Below are 17,262 nucleotides of genomic sequence, written 5' to 3' on the forward strand. Positions count from 1 at the left end.
GGTAGTACTCCTGGTGATGGTGTCAGTGGTGGGGATGGTGATGGTGGTGGTGATGGTAGTACTCACAGTGATGGTGTCAGTGGTGGGGATGGTGATGGTAGTTGTGATGGTAGTACTCACAGTGATGGTGTCAGTCTTGGGGATGATGATGGTAGTTGTGATGGTAGTACTCCCGGTGATGATGTCAGTGGTGGGGATGGTGATGGTGGTGGTGATGGTAGTACTCACGGTGATGGTGTCAGTGGTGGGGATGGTGATGGTGGTGGTGATGGTAGTACTCACGGTGATGGTGTCAGTGGTGGGGATGGTGATGGTGGTGGTGATGGTAGTACTCCTGGTTATGGTGTCAGTGGTGGGGAGAGTGGTGATGATGATGACAGTACTCCTGGTGGTGGTGATTATGGCAATGACTGTGGCAGTGATGCTGATTGTTATGGTGATTGAAGTTCTGGAGGTGATGGGGTAGTGAAGGTAGTGATGCTTGTGGTGGTGATGGTGGAGATAATGGAGACGGTGGTCATGGTGAAGGTGGTGGAGTTGGTAATGGTGGACATGGCAGCGTCACAGGAAGAAGCTGCCTCCCTCCACATTATCCTTAAAAAGGAAGCAGAGACTCACAAAGCTACAGGGAGTTGGCACAGCTTTTAAAAGCAGCAATGGCCTGAAAGGTTTCCTTGTTTCCAAAATCACATCATATCTGCTATACATGTCTGAGTGCTTATAAATCAGATTTGGAGTTCCTGTGGACTGTGTCCCAGTGGTGCTGTGCTATGGCAAAGCATCACTCACCAGCAGAAGTTTGGGTTGGCTTTGTGAACAGGAAGTCCCAGGCCACCAAAAATGATATATAGGATGATATAGCATTTTGCAATTGTAATGTGCCATTTAAATGCTAAATAGTAATAACTGATCTAGTCCCAAATGCTTCATTAACTCTCTCCACTGCCAAATCACAGGCTTTTCTGTGTGTTTGTGCTAAAGGCAAATTTTAATTGTTTTAATGAGGATTTGCAAGCAGCTCTTTTCTCTCTACACTTGGGCCTTGGTGAATTACACATATCATTCGCTTAGCAGTAGGGAAGTTTTGCTATTTACACAAAAGACTTCTAACAGTGTTAGGGTTTGGGAAAGACCCAGCCCCCGGTGCCTTCCTAATGCCTTGCTAAACCGAGCTGTATAAGAAGGGTCAAGAGCAGCCATACCTGTCAAACATGCCAAACACTCTGGCTAAATGAAACTACAATTAGTTTTGTGGGGGGTTTTGTTGGTTTTTTGCGTTGGTTTTGTTTTTGTTTCTGGAGACAGAAGTCTTGTTCTGTCGCCCAGGCTGGAGTGCAGTGGTGCAATCTCTGCTCACTGCAACTTCTGCCTCCTGAGTTCAAGCGATTCTCCTGCCTCAGGCTCCAGAGTAGCTGGGACTATGGGCGCGTGCCACCACGCCCAGCTATTCTTTTTGTATTTTAGTAGAGATGGGGTTTCACCATGTTGTCCAGACTGGTCTTGAACTCCTGAGCTCAGGGAGTCCTCCTGCCTCAGCCTCCCAAAGTGCTAGGATTACAGGTGTGAGCCACCACGCCTGGCCTGCAATTAGTTTTATTTTCTCCTTCAGTTGCATAGATAGCCAACTTCATTCTGTTTCTACTTGGAGAGGCTGCTACACAGGTGGTCTTATATGTTAAATGTGACTGATACTGCACAATATAATTGGCATTTGAGGTTTCTAATTAGCAACACAGGGATGGACATGGAATACTATGTTGTGAAGTTCCTTCCGCTCCATACAGTAACAAATCGTAAACCAACAGTGCAGATCTTTAAGTCATTCTGTGAAAGGAGTAGGTATATTTAAGAAAGGGAGATGGGTGGGTGGTAGGGTGGGCGAGACATAGACTTTTTAAAAAATCTAGACTTACTCGCAGGTTCAGATATAAAGGAAAACTAGTAAGAGAAAGTTTTGATACTCCAGTTTTTCTGTATTTCTTTATTCATGCATTTGTTTGAAAATAATTGCACTTGCAATACTGGTTCCCAAAACATTCACTGGATTTTTTTCTAGCCAATTCCTCAGAGCAAAACCATCTATTAAACATTAGAGACAAATTTGAAAAAAAAAAAATGCTACCTGTAATGAATAATCCTAATTTCTTCATGGATAGGCCCATGTATAACTCTGTCACTTTTACAATGCGTAATTCTCCCTGGAGCAGGCTGGGCTTCTTCACGGAAGGTGTGTGCTGTGTGTACTGCATGCAGGCTGAGCATGAAATTTATCAGATCCCATTTCTGGTGGGGAAGGTGGCTTCTGCGTGTGCTGGCTTATTCTGATGGGACGCTCAGCATGCAAGAGCATCTGCTGTATTTAGGGGACTGAGTTTTTCTATTTCGCAGTGAGTAAGCAGGCCCAGCCTGCAGCGTTTTCTTCCATCAGTGGGTAACAGAGGCTGCCTCCAACGGGATTTGTCTGGTCCATCTAATGTTTCCGAGACCCTGCCTCTGCTTCCAGAACATCTACTATGGTGTCACTTTGTGTTCCGGGCCATACACAAAATGCCATTCTCTCATCCCAGAGGTACCCACTGAGGGCTTTGTTTTTAAGATAGTTTTATTCTCACTGTATACCTGCCAGAAAAAGAACACACTGTCTTATCAACCATTCAGCCAAAGAGCTGTAATCATAATTAGCCCCGTATTATACAAGAGCTAAAGGATAGCAACCACCATTTCCCCACAAAATGAAAGCACAGTGAAGGTAAACACAATGCAGTGCTTCCGTACTGTGGAGTATTATCCCGCCATGAGAAGAAATGACCTCAAACACATCATGTCAAGTGAAAGAAGGCAGTCATGAGAGACCACATAGTGTATGATTCCAGTTACATGAAATGTCCAGAATAGGCAAATCCGTGGAGACAGAAGGTAGATCAGTGTTTGCCAGGGGCTGGGGAAAGGAACCACATCATGGGCATGGGGTGACAGGAATGTTCTGGAATCAGACAGTGATGAGGGTTGCACAACTTTGTGAATATACTAAACCTCACTCAATTATACATCTTTAAATTTGGATGAATTTCATGGCAGGCAAATGATATCCCACTAAAGCAATTATTTTAAAAAATGAATGAAAATACTAATCAAAGTTAAAGAAAGCAACAGAGTTGGGATCTTCCTGCACTCCCAGCCTTTCAGCCGTGAGCGTCCATGCACAGCTTCGCAGCCTGAGCTGTTTCTCCAGCTTTCCAGCAGAGACCTGGGGTCTTCTGCTTCATGAGGACTATAAGGCTTGGAGTCAGAAACGCCTGGGCTCAATCTCCACCTATTTCTCTTTGCATCTTTTCTATCTGCATTTAGATCAACCACTGTTAGGATTTAGGACCTTGTGGAATCCAAAAGACACCACCAGGGCGCATCCTGGAGGTTGCTGGGGCAGTCATTTTCTTGGGAAGGGGTTGGTGGGTCTGAGTCTTCCTTCTCCTGGGCCTCAGAAGCCAGGAAAGCTAACTGTTCCCCAGCACATGGGAGAGAATCCATCTTTCAGGGGCAGACTTAGATTACTACACCTTCTGAGACTGCTCGGGAGAACCAGAATGCCAGTGAGTACTGAGGAGTATCTCCAGAGAACTGAGGACACCAAGACGTGCTCTCCCTGCAATCAGGCAGCTTATATGTTTGCAGAAAGAATTAACTGTCCTGGCCTGTTTCTAATTTTTGTTGTAAGAAGTGTTCGTCCATGTAGGCACATTACGTTCCTCCTTGCAGGCTTGGAGGGCTTCCAGCTCTTTCTGGTGGTTTCTGCTTGGATCTGTGAAGGCAGATATTTACCACCTTCTCCAGTTCTGACCACAGAAACGAATTGCAGTCATCTAGTAATATTTACAGAGCTGTGGGTTTACAGACATACAAGTTGGCCTGCTTAGCTTTCTTGTCCATACAGAAGTTGTGATAACACCTTGCAGGCTTTTTGACAGTAGTCTGATGCCTTGGGTTTGTCCCCAAGAAACAAGCCTGGGGATGAGAATGTGGGAGAGGGGGGGATCCCAGGAAACACCAATCAAGGACCAGGGAGGGAAGTCCTTAGACAAATGCTGTGTTATGCAGCAAGTTGATCTCTGGTGGGCCCTGGGGGAGTGTGAAACACTAGCCTCCGAGCCGTCCCACCTCAGGACAAAGGTGCTGGGTGCTGATCCATCAGCTTCTCACTGTCACTGACTGAGGCTGCACCAGGCGCCATAACCCCTTTGGCCTGGCCTGACCTGTATGTGAGCCATGATGGCACCATCAGTTCCTGGGATGATGGGAGCCAGGGCACGAGGTGGGACACCCACAGATTCAGCCCCTGTGTTAGTCCATTTCGCATGGCTATAAAGGAATACCCGAGCCTGGATGATTTATTTTTACAGGAAGTTTGTTTGGGCTCATGGTTCTGCAGGCTGTACAAGGCACAGCACTGGCATCTGCTCAGCTTCTGGTGAGGCCTCAGGAGGTTTTTATTCATGGCAGAAGGTGAAGGGAAGCAGGCAAATCACACGATGAAGGGGGAGCAAGAGAAAGAGGAGGGGGTCCCAGTCTCTTCAACAACCAGCTCTTACGGGAACTCATTACCCTAGGGAGGGCACCTCACTCCCGGCGCCACCTCCAACACAAGGGATCGCATTTCAACCTGAGATTTGGAACCCACAGACATCCAAACTGTATCAGCCCCCTGGCTGATGTGACTTTATCATCATCCCTTTCTCTAAATCCGAGGGCCTAAGCTAGAAGCACAAGGGCTCCCTCCTCACAGCCTCCAACCCTCCCCTCCCTCGTCAGGCACTCAGGGAAGGCCCCGGAGCCTGTAGATTCCACCTGGACTCCTGAGTATCGGGAAAACTTGCTCCTGATGGTTAACGTGGGTTCTTTGCTATTTCCTAAGTGCCTCGGCTGGGTTGAGAAATAAACGGAAAGAGCACAAGAGAGAGAAATTTAAAACTGGGTGTCCGGGGGAGATATCACATGTCGGCAGGATCCGTGATGTTTCCTGAGCCGTAAAACCAGCAAGTTTTTATTAGCGATTCTCAAAAGGGGAGGGAGTGCATGAATAGGGTGTGGGTCACAGAGATCACATACTTCACAAGGTAATACAGTATCACAAAGCAAATGGAGGCAGGGCGAGATCACGGGACCACCGGATGAGGTGAAATTAAAACTGCTAATGAAGTTTCGGCACGCATTGTCGTTGATATCATCTTATCAGGAAACAGGGCTTGAGAGCAGACAACCTGTCTGACCACAATTTATTAGGAGGAAATTTTCCTCCTCCTAATAAGCCTGGGAGTGCTACGGGAGACGGGGGCTTATTTCATCCCTTCCGCTTTGACCATGAAAGACTGCACATGTTGAAAGGGGCCATCTATAAGCCTACCTTCAGGGCGCATTCTCTTTCTCAGGGATGTTCCTAGCTAGAAAAAGAATTCAGCGATATTTTCTCCTATTTGCTTTTGAAAGAGGAGAAATATAGCTCTGTTCTGTCCGTCTCACCGGTGGCCAGTTCAGAGTTACCTCTCTTGTTCTCTGAGCATCGCCGTTATCCTGTTCTTTTTTTAAGATGCCCAGATTTCATATTGTTCAAACACACATGCTCTACAAACAATTTGTGCAGTTGACACAATCACAGGGTCCTGAAGCAACATTCATCCTCCTCAGCTTACGAAGAAGATGATGGGATTAAGAGATTAAAGGCAGGCATAGGAAATTATGGATTGGGGAAGTGACAACTGTCCATGAAATCTTCACAATTTATGTTCAGAGATTGCAGAAAATACAGGCATAAGAAATGCAGTAAATACAGGCATAAGAAATTATAAAAGTATTAATTTGGGGAACTAATAAATGTCCATGAAATCTTCACAATTTATGTTCTTCTGCCACGGCTTCAGCCGGTCCCTCCGTTCAGGGTCCCTGACTTCCCGCAGCACCTGAGGTTGTCAGGACAAGCCCTGGGGCTCCCGCCTGGGCCTGTGCCCTCCCTCTCCTCTTTCCTGAGCCTCTGCACAGGTACCTCTGCTGGCCTTTGCCTCAAGGCCCGGTGTGCTGGGCGGGAATTTCCCCAGCCGGAACACTGTCCCTCGGTCTGGCCCTGGCTAACTCCTCACCCGTTCAGGGGTTGCCATCAGCGGGTCCTCACAAGTGATTGTGCCATGTGTTTGTCCCCTCAAGGCAGCTTTGTCTTGCCCACTGGCACACGGTGGTGCTCGTTCAAAAAATTGTCTTTCTCCTGTGCTGCGTGCAGGGTCCCTGCTGGTGGTCGCCGAGGTCCCCAGCTACACCCCCGCACTCAACGCACTACACACTGCCTGCACACGGTAGGTGCCCACTAAGTGCCTGTCAGGTGGGTGCGTGGTGTGGTAGGGGCTGGACACGGACGGGCTTCCTTTCTTCCCTGGGTTTGAGGGAGGGAGTTGTGTTTTGAAACTTTTATTGGTGACATTGCATTAGGACTTGAGGCCACCTCTGCTCTGAAGAGCTGACTTTTGCCCAGCTGGAGTATTTTTGTCACCAACCCCTGGATGGTTTTCACTTGTGTTGAGAGATGATTGTCACTTGGTGTGCGGGGTGGTGGTTGCTGGTTTAAGTTTAGGAAACTTCCAACATGCAGAGCCGTAAGGAAGCAGTGGCTCTTTAGATGTTCTGGTCTTGGTTTCAGTAGGCCATTACCTTGAGTTAAGATAGGGATGAGATGGGAACCCTTGCCAGTTCTGAAGCAGGACCGTAGTTCTTTGCTGATGCTTTCTGCTGGCTTGTGTGCAGATACCTTCTGGTGAGAGCACAGGGGTAGCTCTTCATGTCAAAGGGAAGTTCTGGGAAATTGCTTGATGAAAATCCAAACCTCATCACTAAATGTACAGCAATGTGCTTTCCTCCTAAGTGCTGCTGAATTTCTGGCTAGAATAGTTCCTTCCTAAATGGAAGGTTTATTTATAAATCAAGAAAAGCTACTAGGGTTTAATAACTTAGTCCAAGATCGATGGGTTTTTAAATTACACATCTCTCTAGGTGTCAACCTTAATCATAAACAGAGAGAAGCTCTCTAAAAGAAAAGATGTTTATCTGGGCATAAAGCTTTGCAGTGGGAACACACATGCCATAGTAAACCATGTGCACATTCAGGGTGGTAAAGGAAGACAAAGGTTTTTCATGAAAAAAAATGATGAAGATTACACAATTGTTTTGAAATAATTATCCTTGGCTATAAAGATTAATAACACGGAGGACACCACTCTGAGGCTGGGCGGGCAGTTGCTGGGCAGATGTCCTTGCAGAAGTGTTTTTTTGTGTAAAATGCTGTGGGTTTTGTAGTCTTGTTTTGTTATTAAGCATACAAGCATGAGAACCCGCTCTTCATGGCCTCCCCTGGTTCTATTTGTCAGGGTTTTCTTAACGTTACTGACTCCATTTGGATTCTGACAACTTTCACTGTGGTACTGACTTAAACAAGTAATTTTTCTTCATTGATGAAGAGTCATGTTTTGTTTTCATCAATGAAGTTCTTGACACACACATTTTAGGATTCATTTGTGGCTGGTGTTAGCAAAACATCACTTCGTTAGTCATCAAGTGCTAGTGGAACAGGTGAATTGTACAGGATGCATGGTCAGAACTGCAAGGATGGTTGAGATCATGGCTGTGATGGGAGAGCCTGCAGTGCAGCCGCGATGCCTTGTCCCCAGCAGAACCAGAGGGGCATGGCCGTGCTGTCACCCAGGCCTGAGCTGGGCAACATGGGAGCCCGGATGACCAACTGTGCTCCAAAAAGAGGCGATGTCTGAGTGTGGCCACGAGTGAAATTACTGGGCAGCCACATCCCTGTGGGTGTCAGTGCACTCAGAGGCCAATTCTGAATGGACATTTGTCTCCAGAGGCAGGGAGGAGTTGGGCATCCTGAGTCTTGCTGTGTCCCTCAAACACTCTCTAAGCAAGAAAGACCCCGCCACCCCTCTCAGGAGACCCGCCTCCCTGGGCCAGCTCCTTCAAGGCACTAAGAAGCACCCGGTCTGTGTGGCCGGGAGCTCTCCCTAGGCATATTGGAGATAGCCTCAGGCACCACAGCCACCTCTGTGTTAGAAATCGGGTATGCCCTTCCTAAATATCCTCTGGGTTTTGAAGGTGCTTGCTGCTTACTCAGGTGAGCCAAGCTGAACAGCATTCCACACACAGCCTGGAGGAGTGGCTGTACCTGAGAGGGGCAAGTGAGAGCCCCAGCGCACTTTCATTCGCCACTCCTACTGCCAGCGCAGTCGCAGGCCCCCCATGTCCCGCGGGGAGGACCCTGTGGTCTGAGCTGCTGAATGTGGAATCCTCCAGCTGCAGGATGAGGCTACACATTTTGTCCTTCATGACCCATTTTTCAAATACAATACACAAAGCAAGGAACCATCATTGGGGCTCTCTTGGATCATGGACCCCAAAGTTTCCTGTGGGGCATCACACCCTTTTTATTGCCTGAAAGCCTGTTGAGCAGTAGAGGACCACCGCGTTTGTCAGTTGTCCACATCGCCAGTGCTTATTGTGCTTCTCCTTGTACCCATTCTTCATGCTCTTCACACATCCATCTGCCTGAACTGCCTCTCTGATAATCACATCCCACTTAAGCCTTTCTTCCACAAGCCTGTTGCTTACTAAGAGCCCCTAAATGAGACCCACCCTCCTAACTTTATCTCTCTGGTCTCCTCCTCTGCTTCCCAAACACTACCTACGCTGCTGCCTCTGCCTGGAACACTTCCCCTGCACAGCTTAGCCTGTTGATTTCTTCAAACCTCTCTATTACAGAAAATTTCAAACACACATGAAAGGACAGAGGATTGTATAATGGATCATGTGCACCCATCAGCCAACTTTGGTGGTCAGCTTACAGCCAGCCTTGTTTTCTCAGTATGATACACTCCTCCTTCAGTGGTCATCCCACAGCCAGTCTTGTTTTCTCCATATGGTATACATTCCTCCTTCAGTGGTCAGCCCACAGCCAGCCTTGTTTTCTCAGTATGATACACTCCTCCTTCAGTGGTCAGCCCACAGCCAGTCTTGTTTTCTCAGTATGGTATACATTCCTCCTTCAGTGGTCAGCCCACAGCCAGTCTTGTTTTCCCTGTATGGTATACACTCCTCCTTCAGTGGTCAGCCCACAGCCAGTCTTGTTTTCTCAGTATGGTATACAACATACCTTCATTCATCACTCCTGCTGCCAGTCTTGTTTTCTCAGTATGGTATACACTCCTCCTTCAGTGATCAAAGATGGTCAGAGATGACCCCAGGTAATGGCTGTCAGATGGGGCTCCAGATGGCAGTGCTGGTGGGTTCGTCGGGGATCCCTGCTGTCCCACATCCCAGAGAGGTCTGGGATGACAGAGAGGTCATTGGCAAGATAAAAGAGGGATGCGTGATCCTAGAGCCACATGAGGCTGGAAATGTACTTGGGGGGGACACTTTGGGAGGTGTTTCTGCCGTCACCTGTGGTTCCTTGACTTTCTGCTGTCACGGAATTTCAGATGAGAATTCCAACTGAGATGATCAGTGGTCAGCCCACAGTATTTTTTTCTTGGTATGGTGTGCACTTCTCCTTCCAATCCAGATGATTTTAAACAAGTCCCAGACTGTGCATCTTTTATTTCATCTGTAAATACTTTAGCATGAATCTCCACATAGATAGCTCTTCTTTTTATGTTTGATTTTAGTTCCATTTAATTGTGTTTTTCTAATTTTTTATTATGTTAGCATAAAATTTACCATCTTAACAATTTTTTAAGTGTACAGTTTGGTGGCATTAAGTACACTTATAATGTGTAACCATCACCACCATCTATCTCTACATCCCTTTTCCTTCCATACCTATTAAATAATAACTCCTCACACCACTCCTATCCCCTGGAAACCACACTTTTGATGACTTTTGAGTACTTTTGATGATTCTAAGTACCTCATATTGATGGAATCCTACAGCATATGTCTTTATGTGAGTAGCTTATTTCACTTAGAATAATGTCCTCAAGGTCCATCCATGCTGTGGCCTATATCATAATTCCCTTCCCTTTTTAAGGCTGAGCAATACTCCATTGAATGTAGATAGCACATTTTGCTTATCCATTCATCTGCAGACACTTGGGATGCTTTCACATTTCAACTATTATGAATAATACTGCTATGAACATGACATGCAAATATCTCCTCAAGCCCCTGTTTTCAACTCCTTCTGGTATATATCCAGAAGTGGAATTTCTGGACCATATGGTAATTCTGTTTTTAATTATTTGAGGAACTGCCATACTGTTTTCCAAAGCTACTGAACTATTTGTCATTCCCACCAGCAGTGCACGAGGATTCCAGTTTTTTCACATCCTCACCAACACTTGTTATTTTCTGTTTTTTTAAAAGACAGTAGCCATCCCAGTGAGTATGAGGTCATATCTCATATGCAGTTTTGATTTTCATTTCCCATTATTAGTGATGTTGAGCATCTTTTTTATTTATTTATTTATTTATTTATTTTTTATTATACTTTAAGTTCTAGGGTACATGTGCATAACGTGCAGGTTTGTTACATATGTATACTTGTGCCATGTTGGTGTGCTGCACCCATCAACTCGTCAGCACCCATCAATTCATCATTTATATCATGTATAACTCCCCAATGCAATCCCTCCCCCCTCCCCCTCCCCATGATAGGCCCCAGTGTGTGATGTTCCCCTTCCCGAGTCCAAGTGATCTCATTGTTCAGTTCCCACCTATGAGTGAGAACATGTGGTGTTTGGTTTTCTGTTCTTGTGATAGTTTGCTAAGAATGATGGTTTCCAGCTGCATCCGTGTCCCTCTGTATATCTTCTTTGGAGAAATGTCTATTCAAGTCCTTTGCCAATTTTTGAATCAGATTTTGTTGTTATTGAGTTTTAGCCATTCTCTATATATCCTGCGTATTAATTCCTTATTAGATACATGATTTGCAAATGTTTTCTCCCATTCTGTGGCTTACTTTCTTACTCTGTTGATATTGTCTATTGATGCACAAAAATTTCTAAATTGTTATGAAGTCCAACTTGTTTTTTCTTTTGTTACCTCTGCTTTTGGTGTCACGTCCAAGAGATCACTGACAAGTCCAACGTCATGAAGCTTTTGCCCTGTTTCCATCTAAGAGTTTTATGGTTTTAGATTTTACATTTAGGTGACTGATTTATTTGGGATTGGTTTTTGAATATGGTATTAGGTAAGGGTTCAACTTCATTCTTTTGCATGTGGATATCCAATTTTTTAGCACCATTTGTTGAAAAACATGTCCTTTCCCTATTGAATGGTATTGGCACCCTTGTCAAAAATCATTTGATTGTATAAGCAAGGGTTTATTTCTGGGCTCTCTATTTTATTCACTTGGTCCATATATGTGTATTTATGCCATATCACACTGTTTTGATTCTAGTGCCATTGTAGTAAGTCTTAAAATCAGGAGGTGCGAGTACTCCTACTTTGTTCTAAGTCCAGCCTGTGCTCCTTGAGATTCCATGTGAATGTTAGAATGGGTTTTTCTGTTTCTGCAGACAACATTGTTGGGATTTTGCTATTGATCACACTGAATCTATCGATAACTTTGGATAGTATTGACATCCTAGCAAAATCAAGGTTCCCAATGCATGAATATGGAATCTCTTCCCGTTTATTCATGTCTTCCTTAATTTCTTTCAGCAATTTTTGTTTTTGTTTTTGTTTTTGTTTTTTTTTTTTTGAGATGGAGTCTTGCTCTGTCACCCAGGCTGGAGTGCAGTGGCATGATCTCAGCTCACTGCATCCTCTGCCTCCTGTGTTCAAGAAATTCTTCTGCCTCAGCCTCATGAGTAGCTGGGATTACAGGCGCCTGCCACCACACCCAGCTAATTTTTGTATTTTTAGTAGAGATAGGGTTTCACCATGATGTTGGCCAGGCTGGTTTTGAAATCCTGATCTCAAGTGATCCGCCCACTTCAGCCTCCCAAAGAGCTGGGATTACAGGCATGACCCACCACCCCCTGCCTCGGCAATGTTTTGATGACTTCATTGTACCAGTCTTTCACCTCGTTGGTTCAATTAATTCTGAAGTATTGTGTTCTTTTTGGTGCCATTGTAAATGAATTTTAAAATTTTTTAAAATTATCTTTTCAGATTCTTCATTGTTAGTGTATAGAAATGCAGCTGATTTTTGTGTATTAACATTTATCCTGCTACTTTTTGCTCACTTCATTTATTAGTTCTAACAGATTTTTTGTGGAATCTTTAGGGTTTTCTATATATGAGATCATACTTCTTCCTTTCCAATTAGGTGCCTTTTATTTTTTGTTCTTGCCTAATTTCTCTGGCTACAACTTTTAGTATAGTGTTCAATAAAAGTGAGAAAAGTGAGCATCTTTCCCTTGTTCTTGATCTTATGGGTGCTTTCACCATTGAGTATGATGTTCACTGTGGATTTCTTCAGATACTTCAAATGTAGCTTTTATTTTGTTGAGGTAATTTCTTTCTATTCCTAGTTTGTTTCATGTTTTTACCATGAAAGAGAAAAGCATCATTGCTTTTCCAGAAATGCTTAGTAGAAAAGCATTAAATTATTTTTCTATGTCAGTTGAGATAATCGTATATCTTTGTCTTCCGTTCTGTTAATGTGGTGTATTACAGTGATTGATTTTCATAATTTTAACCCTCCTTGCATTCCAGAAATAAATCTCACTTGATCATGGTATATGATTCCCTTAATATGCCACTTAATTCAGTTTAGTAGTATTTTTGTTGGGCATTTTACATCAGTGTTCATAAGGGATATGAGTCTGTAATGCTCCTCTGGTGTCTTGTCTGGCTTTGGTATCGGTAATGCTAACCTCATGGAATGACTTAGGAAGTGTTCTCTCCTCTTCAGTTTTTTTGGAAAAGTTTGAGAAGGACTGGTATTAGTTCTTTAAGTGTTTGCTACAATTCACCACTGAAGCCATTTTGTGAAAAATCTCTTATTTATTACCATAAAACCCCAGAACTCTTGGACTAAGATGTAAAAAATCGTAGAGCTGAAAGGGACCTGAAAGCTTTTCTTGCTCAAGCACCCTATTAATAATTCCACTTTCATAAGCCACTTGCCCACAGTCAGATATTTAGTAGCAAAACTAGGGCTGAATCCCCGGCCTCCTGACTCTTAGTAAAGTATTCTTTATACCGTGACAGTCTCCAATTAAAAAAAAATATATATATATATATATATGTATATATATATATATAAAACATAAAATTTGTATAGAATATGTGGCATACCTACTTTCTGACTTTTATTTTTCTTTCACAATGCCTTAATTTTCCCATTCACCTGATATGCACCCCAACTCATGGTTAGGTGTGCATGTTAGTAACTCCCCAGCAGAGTTCTTACAATGGTGATAAAGAGACTAAGAACTAGGAACTCAAATGCAAGGCCACAGAGGCCCGTCTTCATCTTGTCTCGTCTAGCTCCCTTCCTCGATAAAGAAGCAGGTGGGGCATGATTGGCCAGTGATGCATTTAAAGCTCTGCCAAGCTCAAAACCAGACTCCAAGTCTTATAAGAAGATGACACGGGGAACTCAGTGGTTGATGCAGCCCAGAAAACATTTGGTCAAGAGAAGGAGCATCTTAGACATGGTAGAGACCTGCTTATGCGAAATAAAGGGTCAGGCAGGAGGCTTTCATCTCTCTAGGTACTGGTTCTGAATATCATCAACTGAGAAAAATTTTTTTAAAAATCCCACAAAAGTTATAAAGGGAATTGGAAGAACAGTAGCACCGTTCTGGGGCAAGACTCCAGAGTGCATTGGTGCAGAGCCATGTGGATAACCCCAGAGGGCAGCCTCATCAGAGGCATTCTGTCTCCTCCCATCAACCCAGTTTCATCTCTGAGTGGATGAACTGAGGCCCAGGGAAACGCTCTAAGCAGGTGGGAGTGGGTACCAGCAAACATGGAAGGAAATGAGTTAATGGGAATTATGAAGCAAAGACAATATATATGACAAACCAGCCTGTGTTGAAAGAGATAGCGAAGGATGTGGCAATGACAGAAATAAAATTTCGCTAGTTTTGATACCTTTCATTCATACGTATCATAATTTATGGTACTCAAAGTTGAAAAAAATTCACTTCAATATGAAAAAAGTTGTTCTGTAAAAACCTGTTTGATACAATTTGAGTACATTTTAAAATTTAGTAAATAATTGGTTATAAAATCAAGCCAACTTGTTCAGCAGGCCAAAACTTGCACTATACACTGTAGCCCAGCACCTCCTCAGCTTTAATGTGCAGACTCATCAGCTGGGATCATGTTAAAATGCAGATTCTGATTTAGTAGATGCAGGTGCTACTCAAGATTCTGCATTTCCAACAAGCTCCCAGCTGGTGCTGATGCTGCCGGTTCTCAGCAAATTCTGAGTGACAAACTGTAGAGAGCACCCTAAGAGACCAAGCTGTGCCTATCTCAAGATGCCTCAGTAGCGGATTCGTGTTTGGGACTTGACGCCTCAAGATCATCACTAAGTAGGGATTATTGCAATCACATAATTTCCTGCTTGAATGAATAGCCATGTACCTGGGAAGAGCTAATCCCCATTACAGATTTGCAGTTCTGTTTTCCTATGGACTTGTCGGATGCTAATGTGATTGCGTTTACCCGTGGGTTTCAGGATGTCTGCTAGCAATCAAAGGTTCCTCTAGGCTGCAAGGGAGCCAGCTCCTGCAGTCTCCTTCATTTGGAAGCAGAGACTTTGTAGAGATTCAGGTAATCAATTTCTGCTACCTCTGGCTAGCTACCCCAACAGATCCTTTTTAACATTCACTGAATAGGTAGGACTGCATTTTGTCTATCTCTCACAGTTACTATGTGTTTATCAGCTGATTGATACAGTCTGAAACAATGTGGGTCTGGGTGATTAGCTTGTTTTTAAGTGTGATTCTCTTGTCTCATCTCTGTTTTCTCCTCCTCCAGGAGAAATGGGTTCCCTGAGACAAGTGTGACCTACGTGCCCAGCCCACCAGCCTGACGCCTAGCCAGAGAGAGAGGACCATGGATGGCATCATTGAACAGAAGAGCATGCTGGTGCACAGTAAAATCAGTGATGCTGGCAAGAGGAATGGCTTAATTAACACCAGAAACTTGATGGCCGAGAGCAGAGATGGTCTGGTATCTGTTTACCCGGCGCCCCAGTACCAGAGCCACCGGGTGGGGCCCAGCCCAGTGCCGGCCAGCCTGGACAGCAGCAGGAGTGAGCCGGTGCAGCAGCTGCTGGACCCCAACACCCTGCAGCAGTCGGTGGAGTCCCGCTACAGGCCCAACATCATCCTCTATTCAGAGGGCGTGCTGCGTTCCTGGGGGGACGGTGTGGCCACTGACTGCTGCGAGACCACCTTCATCGAGGACCGGTCACCCACCAAAGACAGCCTCGAGTACCCCGATGGGAAGTTCATCGACCTCTCAGCTGATGACATAAAAATCCATACCCTGTCCTACGATGTGGAGGAGGAGGAGGAGTTCCAGGAGCTGGAGGTTAGAGGATGAGTTTGTCAGGGGCCCTCTAGGAATGCGTGATGGGGATTCTAGAGTGGGCAGGAACCATGAATGCCTATACACTGTAGCCCGGAAATTAGGGAATGAAACTAGTGTGCAAAAATGCAGAAACCAAAGGCAGTCTTGGTGCCCTTCACTCTTGAATGCTTGTGGAAGATAGAAGGAGAGGAAAGACTTAGATTAACAGAAAGCCAGGGACACTTCAGCAGTGATTCTGGTATGAGATGACCCCAGGTAATGGCTGTCAGATGGGGCTGCAGAAGGCAGTGCTGGTGGGTACATCAGTTTTCCCTGCTGTCCCTCATCCCATGAGACAGAAAGGTCATTGACAAGAGGAGGGAGGAATGCTTGATCCCAGAGCCACATGAGGCTGAAAATGTACTGGATGGGAGACACTTTGGGAGGTGTTTCTGCTGTCACCTGTGGTTCCTTGACTTTGCATTCCACGGTTACTACTGAGAGATTGTTGGTAGAGCTGAACCATGCTGGAAGAAAGTGTAGGTACTGATAGCCTAAAGGGAAGATAAGCTGACTTTTTTAGAGGACTGGAGGGCAGATGACAGCATTTGAATTACATGCCCAGAGATGTGCACATTGCACATTGGATATAGCATGGTAGGCACAGTGGTTGCTGAGTATGTGGCACGCTGGCCCCCCAGGGCAGCACTGGATGACGGGGTGAGAGCAGCTGCTGCAGGCCATGGACTAGCGGTTTGCTGCCCATGCGCTCCAAGACTTTCTGCTGCAGTGAGGGCAGGGATGTTTTCCCAGGACAGGATGTCAGGGAGACTTGGGCCAGGCTTTCCGTCAGTTTGGTGGGGGAGGAAACCGCCGAACAGGTCTGACCTTCAGAGGCAGTGTGTGGCCAAAGGGGGAGGGGATGTCTGTTTTTCACTAAGGTAGGTGAGAACGTTTTTGTAAGTAGAGAGGAAATGTTCAGAGTGGAAAATTCAGGATCGCGGCTGGCGGCTGGGGAGTGGTCTTGGGGAGGCAGGAGCTGTACTCCAAGCACGTATGTGTGAGAGCTGGCCTCTCAGAAGAAGTCCGCATGCTGGCCTGGGAGAGAAGAGAAGGGTGGGGTAAGGGAAACTTTCAAGCACTCTGGGTTGAAGAGGAAGGAAAGGAGGGGTTCGTGTTGGCTGAGTATCAGCACAGCCAGAGAAGCTCTTGGGGTGTGAGGAGATTGCAGACAGTCTAGAGCAGTGAACTGGGGGAAGTGCCCATTCTAGAAAAGACTCCTGGAGAAACTGCCCAGCTGCAGTATGAGTTCGTGTGAAGATCTGGTCAGACCCAGGGCTCCATGACTTTCTCCAGCCATGTGGGACCATCTTTAGCAGGTGAGGCTCTCTTGGCAAGGTGTACTCTGCCTGGAAGGTGGAGGAGGCAGGAGAAAGCAAGAGAGAGGAAGTTTGGAGCCGAATCAGACCCACAACCATGGGACCCATGCTTGATAGAAAGGCCGGAGAAATTGCAAGGGAGTGACAGGCCAAGGAGACCAGAGGATCAGGATTAGAGACCTCAGTGAGAACCAGGAGCCAAGAGATCCGGCTTTAGTCAGGAGGGAGGATCAGAAATGGAGAGGGAAACTTCAGTGCAGCCCCAGCCAGTGGAGCCTGGGAAGCCCACTGGCAGGGAGTGGAGAGTCGCAGCATGGAAGAGGACCAAGACGTGATGCCTGGGCATCGCAGCATGGAAGAGGACCAA

The 17,262-nt window shown here is 45.5% G+C and overlaps 1 protein-coding gene across 3 annotated transcripts in view; it reads left to right on the forward strand.

Annotated features, from left to right (window-relative positions):
• SYNDIG1 (synapse differentiation inducing 1) overlaps nucleotides 1–17,262 on the forward strand; it is a 195,768-nt gene that overhangs the window by 56,330 nt on the left and 122,176 nt on the right. For all 3 annotated transcript variants that reach the window (XR_002726599.1, XM_023193467.1, XM_023193468.1), the window contains exon 2: nucleotides 14,980–15,537. Coding sequence is in view for 2 of the 3 variants with exons in the window: in XM_023193467.1 (XP_023049235.1) it covers nucleotides 15,058–15,537 (480 nt within the window). In the remaining variant the exon portion in view is untranslated. The remainder of the gene's footprint in view (nucleotides 1–14,979; nucleotides 15,538–17,262) is intronic.

This window comes from Piliocolobus tephrosceles, chromosome 20 (genome assembly GCF_002776525.5).
Source record: "Piliocolobus tephrosceles isolate RC106 chromosome 20, ASM277652v3, whole genome shotgun sequence".
In the NCBI taxonomy this organism is placed as follows: Eukaryota; Metazoa; Chordata; class Mammalia; order Primates; family Cercopithecidae; genus Piliocolobus; species Piliocolobus tephrosceles.